Source organism: Stegostoma tigrinum, chromosome 18 (genome assembly GCF_030684315.1).
Source record: "Stegostoma tigrinum isolate sSteTig4 chromosome 18, sSteTig4.hap1, whole genome shotgun sequence".
NCBI classification, from domain to species: domain Eukaryota; kingdom Metazoa; phylum Chordata; class Chondrichthyes; order Orectolobiformes; family Stegostomatidae; genus Stegostoma; species Stegostoma tigrinum.
The window spans coordinates 39,638,065-39,653,643 of record NC_081371.1 but is presented as its reverse complement, the minus strand read 5'-3'; the positions used below and the strand labels follow the sequence as shown (position 1 = coordinate 39,653,643).

The following is a 15,579-nucleotide window of genomic DNA, read 5'->3' as shown; positions in this document are numbered from 1 at the left end:
GTGGGGTTGCCTTGTTAGTTAAGAATGGAATTAAATCTACGGCACTAAATGACAAAGGGTCAGAAGATATGGAGTCTGTGTGGGTGGAATTGAAGAACCACAAAGGCATAAAAACTATAATGGGAGTTATGTACGGACCTCCTAACAGTGATCAGGACCAGGGGCACAAGATACACCGAGAAATAAATAGGGCATGTCGGAAAGGCAAGGTCACGGTGATCATGGGGGACTTCAATATGCAGGTGGATTGGGTGAATAATGTTGCCGGTGAATCCAAAGAAAGAGAATTCATGGAATGTTTGCAGGATGGCTTTTTGGAACAGCTTGTGATGGAACCCACAAGGGACCAGGCTATTCTGGACTTAGTGCTATGTAATGAGCCAGACTTTATAAAAGACTTTAAAGTAAGGGAACACTTAGGAGGCAGCGATCATAATATGGTAGAGTTCAGTCTGCGGTTTGAAAGAGAGAAGGCAAAATCGGATGTAATGGTATTACAGTTAAATAAAGGTAATTACAGGGATATGAGAGAGGAATTGATGAAAATCGACTGGAAGCAGAGCCTAGCGGGGAAGACAGTAGACCAACAATGGCAGGAGTTTCTGGGTGTAATTGAGGACACAGTACAGAGGTTCATCCCAAAGAAAAGAAAGATTATCCGGGGTGGGATTAGACAGCCATGGCTGACAAAGGACGTCAGGAAATGTATCAAAGAAAAAGAGACAGCCTATAAAGTGGCCAAGAGCACTGGGAAATCAGAAGATTGGGAAGGCTACAAAAATAGACAGAGGATAACAAAGAGAGCAATAAGGAAGGAGAGGATCATATATTAGGGTAGGCTAGCTAGTAATATTAGAAATGATAGTAAAAGCTTCTTTCAATACATAAGAAACAAACGAGAGGCAGAAGTAGATATTGGGCCGCTCCAAATTGATGCTGGGAAGCTAGTGATGGGAGATAAGGAAATAGCTGAAGAACTTTATAAGTACTTTGCGTCAGTCTTCACAGTGAAAGACATGAGTAGTATGCCAACCAATTAGGGAGAGCCAGGGGGCAGAGTTGAGCATGGTAGGCATTACAAAAGAGAAAGTGCTAGAAAAGCTAAAGGGTCTAAAAATTGATAAATCTCTGGGCCCTGATGGGCTACATCCTAGAGTTCTGAGGGAGGTGGCTGAGGAAATAGCGGAGGCTTTGGTCTTGATCTTTCAAAAGTCACTGGAGTCAGGGAAAGTCCCAGATGATTGGAAAATTGCTGTTGTAACCCCCTTGTTTAAGAAAGGATCAAGGCAAAAGATGGAAAATTATAAGCCGATTAGCCTAACCTCGGTAGTTGGTAAAATTCTAGAATCCATTGTCAAGGATGAGATTTCTAAATTCCTGGAAGTGCAGGGTCAGATTAAAACAAGTCAGCATGGTTTTAGTAAGGGGAGATTGTGCCTGACAAACCTGTTAGAATTCTTTGAAGAGGTAACAAGTATGTTAGACCAGGGAAACTCAGTAGATGTTATCTATCTAGACTTCCAAAAGGCCTTTGATACAGTGCCTCACGGGAGGCTGCTGATCAAGGTGAGGGCCCATGGTGTTCGAGGTGAGCCACTGGCTTGGATTGAGGATTGGCTGTCTGACAGAGAGTTGGGATAAAAGGTTCTTTCTCGGAATGGCAACTGGTGACAAGTGGTGTCCCGCAGGGTCCAGCGTTGGGGCCACAGCTGTTCACCTTATATATTAATGATCTGGATGAAGGGACTGGGGGCATTCTGGTGAAGTTTGCCGATGATACAAAGATAGGTGGACAGGCAGGTAGTACTGAGGAGGTGGGGAAGCTGCAGAAAGATTTAGACAGTTTAGGAGAGTGGTCCAGGAAATGACTGATGAAATTCAATGTGAGTAAATGTGAGGTTTTGCACTTTTGAAAAAAGAATACAGGCATGGACTATTTTCTAAACGGTGAGAAAATTCGCAAATCTGAAGTGCAGAGGGATCTGGGAGTGTTGGTCCAGGATTCTCTAAAGGTTAACTTGCAGGTAGAGTCCGTAATTAAGAAAACAAATGTAATGTTGTCGTTTATCTCAAGAGGGTTGGAATATAAAGGCAGCGATGTGCTTCTGAGGCTTTATAAGGCTCTAGTTAGGCCCCATTTAGAATACTGTGTCCAATTTTGGGCCCCACACCTCAGGAAGTACATACTAGCCCTGGAGCGTGTCCAGCAGAGATTAACACGGATGATCCCTGGAATGGTAGTTTTAACGTATGATGAACGGCTAAGGATCCTGGGATTGTACTAGGTAGAGTTTAGAAGGTTGAGGGGAGATCTAATAGAAACTCAAAAGATAATGTATGGTTTAGAAGGGGTGGATGCTGGGAAGTTGTTTCCGTTAGGCGGGGAGACTAGAACCCGTGGGGACAGCCTTAAAATTAGAGGGGGTAAATTTAAAACTGAAATGAGACAACATTTCTTCAGCCAGAGAGTGGTGGGCTTGTGGAATTCATTGCCGCAGAGTGCAGTGGAGGCCGGGACGTTGGATGCCTTCAAGGCAGAGATCGACAAATTCTTGCTCTCAGAAGGAATCAAGGGCTACAGGGAGAGTGCAGGGAAGTGGTGTTGAAATGCCCATCAGCCATGATTTAAATGGAGGAGTGGACTTGATGGGCCGAATGGCCTTACTTCCACTCCTATGTCTTACGGTCTTACGGCCTTACAGGCTTACAAATAAGAATAAAGAAGACACTTCTGAGGATGACAGACTCTCTTCTAAAATTCTATTTCCAGTTAAGTTCCTGGGATTCTCATAAAGTTTCCACATACCAACCTTTCCACCTAGTAAAACCTAAAACTCGTGACTTTTTTTTTGAGACTTGAAATCAAGGCGATTAGAATCAGACCTGAATTTCTATCATCAATCTACAGCGGTTACCATTTCAACTCCAACAACAATAAAACGTGGATGCGAGAAGTGATCATATTTTATTCTTTGTTTCTAGATGCATAGACAATAGAGATTATTTCTTCCCTTTTACACCCAAAAAAGACTCATCATCTCCACAGAGACTCACATTTTTGTGTTGTGTGCATGTCTGTATGTGCGATTAAGGGGATATGGTTTTAATTCTATGTCACATATCCAGTGTTAATCAGAGTTTGTCACTGTTTTAAGAATAAGTTTTGTTGATAATAGATTGATTATTTTGAGTTTGTAGTGATTGTAACAAGACCAACCAGCTTGACCTCATAGAACATGGGTTCCCTGACTGGGGCTGTTAATTTGGTCCAGTCAAGTAGCCCTGGGTGACAGATCAAAAGAGGAACATCAGAGATTATAACAGTCTGTGGCTGACTTTGATGGGGCTGCGCCAGAGTCAAGGACTTTCCACATATAAATAAAGGATGATTTGGTGATGGGATTCCAGTGTCTGTGGAGTTATTTCAGAGTTCATTACAGAGACTGGGTGGGTGTTTATTTTTTGGGATAGGGGTACAAAAAAGAAGCAATTAGCCATCTTGGGAAATGAATCAACACATTTGCACTAATGGTTGAGTTCTGGAGTTTGAATATCACTGCATTCTTCCCATCCCCGTTGTAGCAAATTCAAGTTTAGAAGTACAGAAGAAAGTTAGTGGCTACATCAATAATAATGATGCATAAAACCAATGTATCTTTAAAACAAACAACTTGCATTTATATTATGGTATTCATAACTTCATGATATTCCAAATCCTTTTAGGGCCAATAAAGCACGTTTGAAGTGTCGTCATTATTGTAATGTGAGAAACACACCACAATGCATGTATGGAGACATTTCTCTCAGATTTTATTCCTTGTATTGTGGCAACATGTTGGTTTGCATAGTTCAGCTTTACTAAGAAGTGTTTATTCCCTGTAATTGTTCTCATAGCTAGGCATATGCTTCAGTAAGATATACCACAGATCTGCATCTTATTGTAAAAATCCAAACTGCCTGAGATTTGATATTTTCAAAATAAAAACCAGAATGTGCTGGCAGCATCTGTGGAGAGAGAAACAGAGGAAACATTTCGAGTCTATTACAATGCTTCTTCAGAAATGCTGAGTATTTCCAGCACTCTGTCTTTATTTTGATTTCTGTAGTATTTAATGTTTATTCTGACATTTTAAATTTGATATTCTGTTACTTGTAAATGCAATGCACTTCCATTGGGCAAAGTTGAAAGTAATTAATCTACTTACTTGCCACTGAGGTCCAACTTGAATATGTACAGTTGTCTTCCTATCCCAAAACACTGTAATCTCCTGCAGTGGGTAATGTACCACTGAGTAGTAACCTGCTTTCCAGAGCTGAAAATCATGTACTGCTTTCCGTACCCCAGATAAGCTCTAGTAGAAACAGCAATCACAAGTAGTAACTTTATTTTTCTGTCAGTATTCAACTGTGTCAAAATTCTCATACCCCATGTAACTATAGCATTTAATGGATGAATCAACCGTTAATTTAGCACTATCAAGTCTGCTGTTAACATATTTGTGAAAAACCCAATTGCTCCTAAAACAGATTGCAACTAAAATGGCATAAAATTACAATATTTTATTACATGTTAATTACTGAAATAACTTGTCATAGTTATTTCAGATAGTGTTCACAAATAAAATGGAAGATATACATTTGGATGTTTAAGTGAATTCTTCATCTAGTATAGAACTTAAATGTGTCTTATACCAGTTTTTCATCTTAGAATCAACTTGCTCCCGGCCAAGGTATTAATATTCCTGTTGAAGTGTAAAAAGACATTCTGTTCACGTATACAGTGGCTGTTGTTCCTGAGCAGTGAGGGCATATTATCACAAGTATTTTCTCTGCTCTCTCGTGGCTTTGCTCATGAAAAGTAAGTTGAAATACTGATTTCTAAACTCGGATATGGTACAAGATCTAAAGTGCTAGCAAAGTGAAGCTGTGCAGCCTAGTTAGGCATAAGGAATTGAACAGCCGGTAGTATTTTTAGGTGGTATGGCAAAAGCAGGTAGAGTGTGCGGAGTAACAGACAGAAGTAGCTTGAAGGCTGTGAGCAATGCAGGACAGTAAAGGAGATGGAGTTTGGGTGATGGTGGATGGCATGGAGAGGTTCAGTGGAGGATTGACTTTTAGATTGAGATAGAACTTATGGAATTTGGAATGATGAAATTTTCATCTGTCGGAACTAGCATTTTGAGCAGGAAAGCAGTAGTATTCTTTAGATAATAAAACGGGGGAAAGAAAACTGATTGGAACTGAGACCTGAGGGGGCAGCAGGCATGATATGTGGCCAATTTCTTTTATGTGACAAGTGCTTTCAGCATAAAGGACCCTCTTGAATTTAAGTAGATAAGACTTCAATGTCTCTGACAGTCAATAGCAAAAAAGATCTTCCAGAAATCTGAGACTTGCTTCTGAATCAAAAGTTCAAGAGTGAAACAAAATAAATGAACTGCACAAAATAGAGAAAATAACTTACTGTAACAACACAAGCACTGATTTTGTAGGTAAATATACACATGTTACTTTCTATAAATTGAAGACACAATAAAATTTTAAAGAAGTTGTTTCTGTATCCATTGATAAACTTAACTCTTCACAAGAATGTGCAGTTCACTTGGGTAAGTATTTAGCACCCGATGCTCAAACAATAGAATTCTCCCAAGGCTCCACAACGGAGCTCACTGTTGGCAGTCGTAATAGAGGCCAGGAGTTACTTTGCAATCCAAAGTGAGCAAAAAAAGCATTTATGATGACTACTTTTATGTTTTACTCGTTTTTACAATAGGCAAAATATTGGAAAAGCTACAGAACAGAAAATCATTAATGTTGATACATTTGGATAGTGAAAAGTGTCACTTGGTAATACAGCAAAGCATAATGAGTGAGAAGATGTGCATAAATTTTGAACTATGCAGGGCTGCTTTTACGACAGAAGATTTTACATTAAATCAAATATCGGAGCAGTGTGGATGTTAAATATAGACATCGCTGAGTGTATTATGGAGGCTTGATTCCATTCACTGTAAATTGAAATCTAATTAATGTTTTAAAATGAAATACTTGAAAACCATCTAGAATTACAAGAAAACTTATGACTTTCCTGAAGATAATGACTATATAATGACAGTTAGACCAATGTTGGACACAGATTTTATTCAGAAGCTGAAAGAAGTTAGAATTCAGTCATTAATATTCTAAGTGAATAACCGAGTTATTAAAACATCAACAAACTGATAATTACAATTGCACAGTGACTTAATTAGAATCAAATTGGTAACCCAGTCATAAATGTCAATAACTCTAATTTTCAAATATATTTTGGACAAGCTCAATAGGAAAACCTCTGCAGGAATTCTGTCCAGATACGGAGGCAGACCCAGGGTAGGCACAGTGGCTCAGTGGTTAGCACTGCAGCCTCACAGCACCAAGGACCTGGGTTCAATGCCACTCTCTGGGCCACTGCCTGTGTGGAGTTTGCACACTCTCACCGCCTCTGCGTGGGTTTCCTCCAGTTGCTCATGTTTCCTCCCACAGTCCAACAATGTGCAGGCTAGGTACATTGGCCATGCTAAATTGCCCATAGTGTTCAGGAGTGTGTAGACTAGCTGGGTTATAGGGGGATGGGTCTGGGTGGGATGCTCTGTGGGTCAGTATGGACTTGTTGGACCAAAGGGCCTGTAGGGATTCTATGAATTTATATTCCTGTTGAAGTGTAAAAAGACATTCTGTTCATGTGTACACAGACTGCTGTTTCTGAACAGTCAGGGCATATTACCACAGGTATTCCTGACTTGATCCTCATTGAACATTGAGACAAATGCAGTTTCAGTCTGTGCTGCTGAGTAGCAATCAGTGGTGGATATGCTGCCAGGTTCTATCCTAGTCCTGGAGCGATGAGGGTTACAAACAGCAGTGATCTAATTCCAATGCTTTCAGACAGATGCCTATACAACACAAAGAATTGAACCAGAGCACAATATCAATAATTTTGAGCAATTATTTGCTGCAATTATCCGTTAAGCCTTCACAGATAACCATGTAACCTTTCCAGTGTGGTGGTTGTTCATATTTTACAAGCCTGAATAAACTGTTTCCTATGAAGAGACCACGCACATGAGTTTCAATTTCTGCACATTATTTTAAAAGGAGCATTTGAACAGTTTTTGCATACCTTCAATTCATAAAATAAGCAACAAGATTTATGTTTATAAAATAACTACTCACTGGCTTGCCAGAATTGTCATTGAAGTGAAGACGGGTGCCTCCAACAGAAATCATGAGGGACTTCATGCAAATGATTCCACTATCATAGCAATCCACATTCTGAGTGGTTATTGAAACATTCAAATTAGCAGTGCTCTGCAAAACAATTTGATAATTGTGTATTCTCCATGATATTAATAGATATTTTGATTGCACTTACAACTAAATTCAGAATTCCTCTGGTCTCGAGTGAATTGTACGTTATGTGATGTTATTCCATCATTTATCTACGCAGGGTTTCTTCAGAGCCAAATTACAGGAATGCATTGTTCCAGCAAACACCATCCATATTTGGAAGTGAATACTTTCACTAGGAGGGATGGATGGGTAATTGATCTGAAGATGAAACACCTTTTTAATTAGGACATAATTTGCTAGAAATGTTACACATCCTTTTGAAAAGAAGCATAGTTAGTAAATAATCCAAGGGAATAATATGCAAGTCTGCCCATGAGAAACAATTGGTTCACTATATTCTGTTTCAGTTACTATCGTACCTACAGTGTCAGTCTGCTGATGAAAATGCATGAATAATATCTGCAGTGTTGTATTTTGTCTGATATGTGAGATGCAACTGTTATATGCTACTTGCCGGATGAACACCAAGCTATTGTCCAAGTATTTTCACCATGGACATCCAGTCCCTACACACCTACATTCCCCATGCAGATGGCTTAAACGCCCTCTGCTTCTTCCTGTCCCACACACCCGATCAGTCCCCCTTCACCGACACCGTCATCCACCTAGCCGAACTCGCCCTCATCCTCAACAACTTCTCTTTCAATTCCTCCCACTTCCTAAAGACAAAGGGGGTGGCCATGGGTACCCGCATGGGCCCAAGCTATGCCTGCCTCTTTGTAGGTTATGTGGAACAGTCCCTCTTCGCACCTACACTGGCCCTAAACCCCACCTCTTCCTCCGTTACATTGATGACTATATCAGCGCTGCCTCATGCTCCCAAGAGGAGCTTGCACAGTTTAGCCACTTCACCAACACCTTCCACCCCAATCTCAAGTTCACCTGAACCATCTCCAACACATTCTTCACCTTCCGGGACCTCTCTGTCTCCATCTCAGGCAACCACCTAGAAACTGATGTCCATTTCAAGCCCACCAACTCCCACAGCTACCTAGAATACACCTCCTCCCAGCCACCTTCCTGCAAAAATTCCGTCCCCTATTTCCAATTCCTTTGCCTCCACTGCATCTGCTCCCAGGATGAGGCATTCCACTCCCGTACATCCCAGATATCCTCGTTCTTCAAGGACCGCAACATCTCTCCCTCAGTGGTCGAGAACGCCCTTGACCGTGTCTCCCACATTTCCCACAACTCACCCCTCACATCCCACCCCCGCAATAACCGCCAAAAGAGAATCCCCCTCGTCCTCACATACTACCCCACCAACCTCAGGATACAACACATCATCCTCTGACACTTCCGCCATCTACAATCCGACCCCACCACTAAAGATATTTTTCCATCCTTACCCTTGTCTGCCTTCCAGAGAGACCACTCTCTCTGGCAGTCCCTTGTCCGCTCCACACTCCCCTCCAACCCCACCACACCCGGCAACTTCCCCTGCAACCGCAGGAAGTGCTACACTTGCCCCCACACCTCCTCCCTCACCCCCATCCCAGGCCCCAAGAAGACTTTCCACATCAAGTAGATGTTCACCTGCGCATCTGCCAATGTGGTATATTGTATCCACTGCACCCGGTGTGGCTTCCTCTACATTGGGGAAATCAAGCGGAGGCTTGGGGACCGCTTTACAGAACACCTATGCTTGATTCGCAATAAACAACTGCACCTCCCAGTCGCGAGCCATTTCCAGTCCCCCTCCCATTCTGTAGATGACATGTCCAGCCTGGGCCTCCTGCAGTGCCACAATGATGCCACCCGAAGGTTGCAGGAACAGCAACTCATATTCCGCTTGGGAACCCTGCAGCCAAATGGTATCAATGTGGATTTCACAAGCTTCAAAATCTCCCCTCCCCCCACTGCATCCCAAATCCAGCCCAGCTCGTCCCCACCTTCCTAACCTGTTCTTCCTCTCACTTATCCCCTCCTCCCACCTCAAGCTGCACCTCCATTTCCCACCTACTAACCTTATCCCGCACCCTTGACTTGTCCATCCTCACTGAACTGACCTATCCCCTCCCTACCTCCCCACCTATATTCTCCTCTCCATCTATCTCTTCCTCTATCCATCTTCGGTCCGCCTCCCCCTCTCTCCCCATTTATTTCAGAATCCTCTCCCCATCCCCCTTTTCTGATGAAGGGTCTAGGCCCGTAACATCAGCTTTTGTGCTCCTAAGATGCTGCTTGGCCTGTTGTGTTCATCCAGCTCCGCACTTTGTTATCTCGGATTCTCCAGCATCTGCAGTTCCCATTATCTCTGGTCCAAGTATGGCTGTTGGCTGGTTTGGGTATTTCACTATGTGGGATATTATCAGAGCTAAGCAACATGAACTTTTCAGAGAACAGCCCAGCTTCTGGTTTTATCTCAGAGAAAGGGCAATTGAATAAGCGACCAAAGACTTTACTTTCAGCAAAACATGTGCTGAGTTTCCTGGGGCTGCAATAATTGGCCTCTAACAACCACAAACATCTTTCTGCATACCAGATGTGACAACAGCTATGGATGACATGAGTATTTCAACCTTAATAACCTTAATTCACCTTGAGGTGAGGCTAAGCAGGTCTTCTTGGTGCTATCTTCAGTCAAATGTCTTCTTAATGTCAAAGGTAGTTATTCTCACCTCTCAACTCCATACTTGTATTAAGACTTTAGTCTGGAGTCAAGTGATTTTGGTAGAACTCAAACTAATTTTCATTGAGGTCATTATTTGTACCTGCCATTTGAAATATTGTTGACTTTTTTTAGAAATTACTTTATGTAGGAACAGGAATAGGCTATTTAGTCCCTCAAGCCTGTTCTGCCATTCTGCCAGATTATGAGTGATCTGTCACCTAACTCTATACACCTGCCTATGCCTGTACAAAATCCCTTAATTTCTACAGTTTACAAAAATCTAAATCTGAGGTTTATCAGGGTTAAATAGGAATATAGATTTTGAAACAAATCCAGTTGAGCCATGATCCTGTTGCATACCAGAATAGAATTAATGTGTAAAATGGTCTAATTCTGCCCTTACTTGGTTTGGTCATATTTAAAATTAACAATTGGCCCAACATCTGTTGCTATTTGAGAAAAAGAGTTCCACTTTACCCTCTGTGTGTAGAAGTGTTGGGAAATACAACAGGAGTAGGCCATTCAGACCACCAAGCCTGTTCCACCTTTCAATACAATCATTGATGTTCATCCACTTCAAATACTTTATCCCATATTATTTCCATATCCCTTTACATCATTGGGATGCAGAAATCTGTCAATCTTTACTCTAGACGTACTTGATGACTGAGCTTCTGACAATGCTGTGGGGTACAGAATTCCAAAGATTCACAACACTGTGGTCTAAAAGGGTTTATCCTCACCTCAGCCCGAAGTGGCTTCTGCTTTATTTTGAAAATATGTACTCTGAGTCTCCCAACAGGAAGTCTACCTTAACAAAAACCGAAAAAAAAACCCAGCAAATGTTGGAAATCAGAAACAAAAACAGAAATTGCAGGAAAAGCTCAGCAGGTCTGGCAGCATCTGTGAAGAGAAATCAGAGTTAATGTTTTGGGTCCAGTGGCCCGCCCTCAGAAGGAAATCTACCTCATCTGTCCCTTGAAGTATTTTGTAGGTTTCAATATCACTTTCTCCCATTCTTCAAAATTCTAGAAAATACATGAAGAATTGGCCCAATCTCTTTTCGAAGGATGAAAATGTCTGGTGAACTTTCAATGCACTCCTTCTGTGAGGGGACCAAAACTGCACTCAATATTTCCAGGTGTAATGTAACCCAACTCTTATGTACTGAAACAAGATTTTGTAATTCTTGTACACAAATTATCTTGCAAGAAAGGAGAGTGTACTAGTAACCTTTCCAATTGCCCACTGCATCTATATGTTAGCCTTCAATGGCTTATTGATGAGCACACCCAAGTCCCTTTGTATACTAAGATTTTCTAATTTCTTACTACATAAGAACTACTCTATATATCTGTTCCTCCTATCAAAGTTAATAACCTTAAATTATTTCACATTACATTTCTTCTGTCATTTTCTTAACCATGCACAAAGTTTTACCAGATCATGTCACCTACAGAAAATAATACACTTGGTCCCCACATTCAAATTATTGGCATATATTGTGAACAGCTGGATTCCAAGTACTGATCCTTGTGATACTCCACTAGTCACAATCTGCCAATGTGAGATAACCCATTCATTCTTACTTACTATTATTCCCTGTTTTCTGCCTGCTAGCTAATCCTTAATCCATGCCAGTATGTTCCCTCTTGTACCTTGTGTTTTAATTTTCTGACCAACTGTCTGTGGGTGACTTTATCAAAGGCTTACTAAAAATTCAAATACAGACGATCCCCGGGTTGCAAATGGAGTCTGTACTTGAGTCTGTTTCCAAGTTGTTGTGTACATCAGTTAGAACATAATGCAGGACAATATAAAGTAACTGTTTGTAAGTACAGGAAACGTTCATACATTAGGTCTTTAAAACTATAACCCTGTATGGGATTGTGTTTGTTAATACCAGTGTTCGTAAGTCGGACATTTGTAAATTGGGGACACCCTGTATACTATGTCCACAAGCTCCTCTTTATCAATTCTATCTACAAAATCACAAAAAAACTCCAACAGATTCATCAGACATGGTTTTCCATTCACAAATCCATGCTGATTATGCCCAAACAGTTCATTTTTATCCAAATGTCTACTTATTACATCCTTTAGATTCTAGTATTTTCTCTGCTCCTGATGCAGGTCAACAGGTCTGCAGATCTCAGTTTTTCTCTCTCTCTCCTTTCTTAAATAATGGAGTGATTTTTGCTATCTTCCAATCTGTAGGGACCATTCCACAATCAATGAACTTTTGGAAGATGATCATCGCTGTATGCTGTCTCTATAGCCAGTTCTTTCGACGCCCTTGAATGCAGAATATCAGGTCCCAAGGACTTATCAACTTTCAGTTCATTTAATTTATGAAACCTTATCAATACCAATTTCCCTCAATCCCTTACTGTCCCAGGCCCCTGAACTGTAATTCTGCGAGATTCCTTTTACCTTCCTAAGCGAAGATAGACCCAAAAGCAATTATCTAGTTTCTCTGTCATATAACTATTACCCATAGAAATTTTCATGATTATGCCCATAATGGATCTGCATTTACCTAAACCAAATTATTTTTCTAATGAACCAAAGGCAGCTTTTACCAATGTTTTTGCCAGTTTACATTTACACACAATTTACCCATTATCGGTTTCTCAGTCTCCTTTGCTGTGTCCTTAAATTCTCCAAATCAATTGTCCAAGGTAAGAATTCAGTTTAGTAATAATACAAAATAAAAGTGGTTAAATGTGTCTCTTGTATTTAGTTTAATCTCTGTTAATGAGAGATAGGTTTCAACTACACAATTCTTTTTGACTTTTATCACTCATGACTCTACCAAGTAAGGAGTCTCTCACCTACCTATCCTTGCAAATACTGAGAATTGTTAATCAGAAATGCTACACATAGTTTGTGTAAATTTTTAAGTAGTACCATGTACTTGAAGCTACAATTGACTTTTCAATATATTTATTAGTAAAATGTCCGTTCAAAACTCAACAACTAAAGTGAAACATTGCATCATGCTAAAGTTCAAAGCAGACAGTTGTTGATACTAAGCAATAAGACAGACATGACAAGAGCCTGATTTGATTCGGAATTCACATTAAGGAAGCAAAATCTGAGACAATGCACTAATTATGCTTCCAATCCAGAAAGAATGGACTGCAGGAGGTGAGCATGCGCTGTACATGTCCCACCTAGCCAATCAGAATTTAATCAAGCACAGGCTGGACCATTCAGAGTTCAGGGATACCATTGGCCTTAAGTGTCACTTCTGTTACACTTGTTTTGATAACTTAATAGATTTATGAATCTTGTCTAAATACATTTACATTTTGAGCAGTGATAATGGGAACTGCAGATGCTGGAGAATCCAAGATAATAAAATGTGAGGCTGGATGAACACAGCAGACCCAGCAGCATCTCAGGAGCACAAAAGCTTTTGTGCTCCTGAGATGCTGCTGAGCCTGCTGTGTTCATCCAGCCTCACATTTTATTATATTTTGAGCAGCTCTGTATTAGGTCAGACCCTGAGTCCTACAATTGATCTTCATTTGGTTTTTAGAATCCTATTCTAATTTTATTCAATCCCTCATTCTTCTTAATCCTTTAGACCCCTAATGCTGGGAGATATTTTGTATATTCCTAAATGAAGGCAGCAAAAAATAATCATTTATCTTCCATGATACTTTTGTGTTACCTTTTATAAATCCTCCGGACTCTGCCCATAATGAATCCACATTTGTCTTCACGAAACATTACCTCTTTACAGGCCTCTACAAGGTTCTCCAGTCTGTTGCTAATGTTTGTTGTGAGTTTATATTCATAGTCTGTTTCCCTTTCTTTGTTAGTTTTTTGATCTTTCTTTGTTGTATTCTAAAATCTTCCCAAGGTTTACTGCTATTTTTGGCAACTTTATAGGTATTCTTTTTTAATCCTTTACAACTTTTGACTTCCCTTAAAGCTGGAGTTCACTGATATTTTTGGGGGTATTTCGTACTTTGAATGAAAATATAGTTGCTGTAAACTGTGCAATAATTCTTTAAAGGCAATCCATTGTGTCAAGTGCTGTTGAATCTTTTAATGCATTTTCTCATTCCACCCCAGCAATTTGCCCCTCATACCTTCCTAGTTTCCTTGGTTTAAATTTCATACTACTCACCTTCAAACATAATGTAAAATTCTCTAACACTACTGCTATTTATTCCTAAAGGCTCTTCTTTTTTTCAAAAAAAATTAACTACCCTTTTGGTGACATAAAATAAGGTGAAAAATAGCTCATTCTCTCATGAGCTCTTCAAACGTCAGCTGCTAAAAAAGATCCCTAATGCTTATCCTCCACAGTATTGTGTTAATTAGGTTTACCCGCTCTGTATATAATTGAAACCACCCATGATTACTGTAGTAGCCACGCTATATGCTTCTTGAATGTCCTCTCAACAATGTTTGCTGCACCATGCTGTTTCTTAGATCCACCCAAACAGATTCTACATTTTATTTTTACAATGTGAGATCCTACCTTGTTATTGTACAGATCCCATCCTATACTATCTGTGCAACACTGTCTCCTATTCCTTTCTTGCTGGCCTCTTCTTGTCCGCATTTACTAATTTCACTCCTGAAAGCGTTGATTTTAACTTTTACGAAACTTCCCTTAATCTTAAACCTCCCAACTAGCGGAAAATGTTTACCTCTGTATAATCAATTCCTCTTTATTATTTTGGAAATTTGGCCTAAATCACTCAATTGCCTACTAAAATCTGGGGAATACAATGTTTTGCAGAAGACTGGGAGTGGACTAGTAGCATTATTGGCTGGACTGGATTGCTCCCGGATCAGTGCAGTTTTCTGTAGTGTTGGCTAGATGCCAGTTGTACTGCTGCACATGACCAGCTGATCTGAGCTCGCTATTATTTATGCACAGGTCTTCAGTATTACAGGTAGCATTATCAACTTTATGTCCAATAAACTTAGTCATCTCTTACTGTCATTCAAACGGAAACAAATTAATTAGATACAGGGAGCTTGGAAGGAGTTGAATAAGATCATCGACTTATCACTTGCAACTGAACATATTTGCCAAAATAATTGAACTTTATCTTTTATACATATTATATTTTGCCATGATTATAGGTGATTGAATCCATGCAGATTTCTCCTTCCATTCGTTTTCTGATTGTCCACCACCATCTTTCAATGGATGTTTATGTTCGCTGTACAGACCTCTACTTCAATCTGTTGATTATGAAACTACTTGAATCAATTTACTTTTGATTCTTAGCAAGGAAGCAGGCCTGTAACATCACCAAATTTGTACATTATTTTAAAATATACTCCCTGCAAGTGTTTGGAATGTGACGCATGTACCATGCATGAGGTTACATGGTGATACATAATCCAGCTGAGGGCCCACATTGCCTCATGAATTTTCAGTCTGGCTACTAGAGCTTTCTTTGCTTATCCACTCAGCACAACTATATGGTGGAGGTTGTTCTCATGCTGGTGATGAGATATCGAGATAAGAGGCATTACCTCCTAGGAATATTACAGTTTGGAGGCAGATAGGAGTATTATGGTAAAGTCACTGACTTGAAGTC

General features: G+C 40.2%; 1 protein-coding gene across 1 annotated transcript in view; it reads right to left on the bottom strand.

Annotated features, from left to right (window-relative positions):
• otogl (otogelin-like) overlaps positions 1-15,579 on the bottom strand; it is a 209,331-nt gene that overhangs the window by 123,258 nt on the left and 70,494 nt on the right. Inside the window, exons 25-26 of the mRNA XM_059652231.1 lie at positions 7,213-7,347; positions 4,206-4,352 (exon numbers count right to left, since the gene is read on the bottom strand). Coding sequence (XP_059508214.1) covers positions 4,206-4,352; positions 7,213-7,347 — 282 coding nt within the window. The remainder of the gene's footprint in view (positions 1-4,205; positions 4,353-7,212; positions 7,348-15,579) is intronic.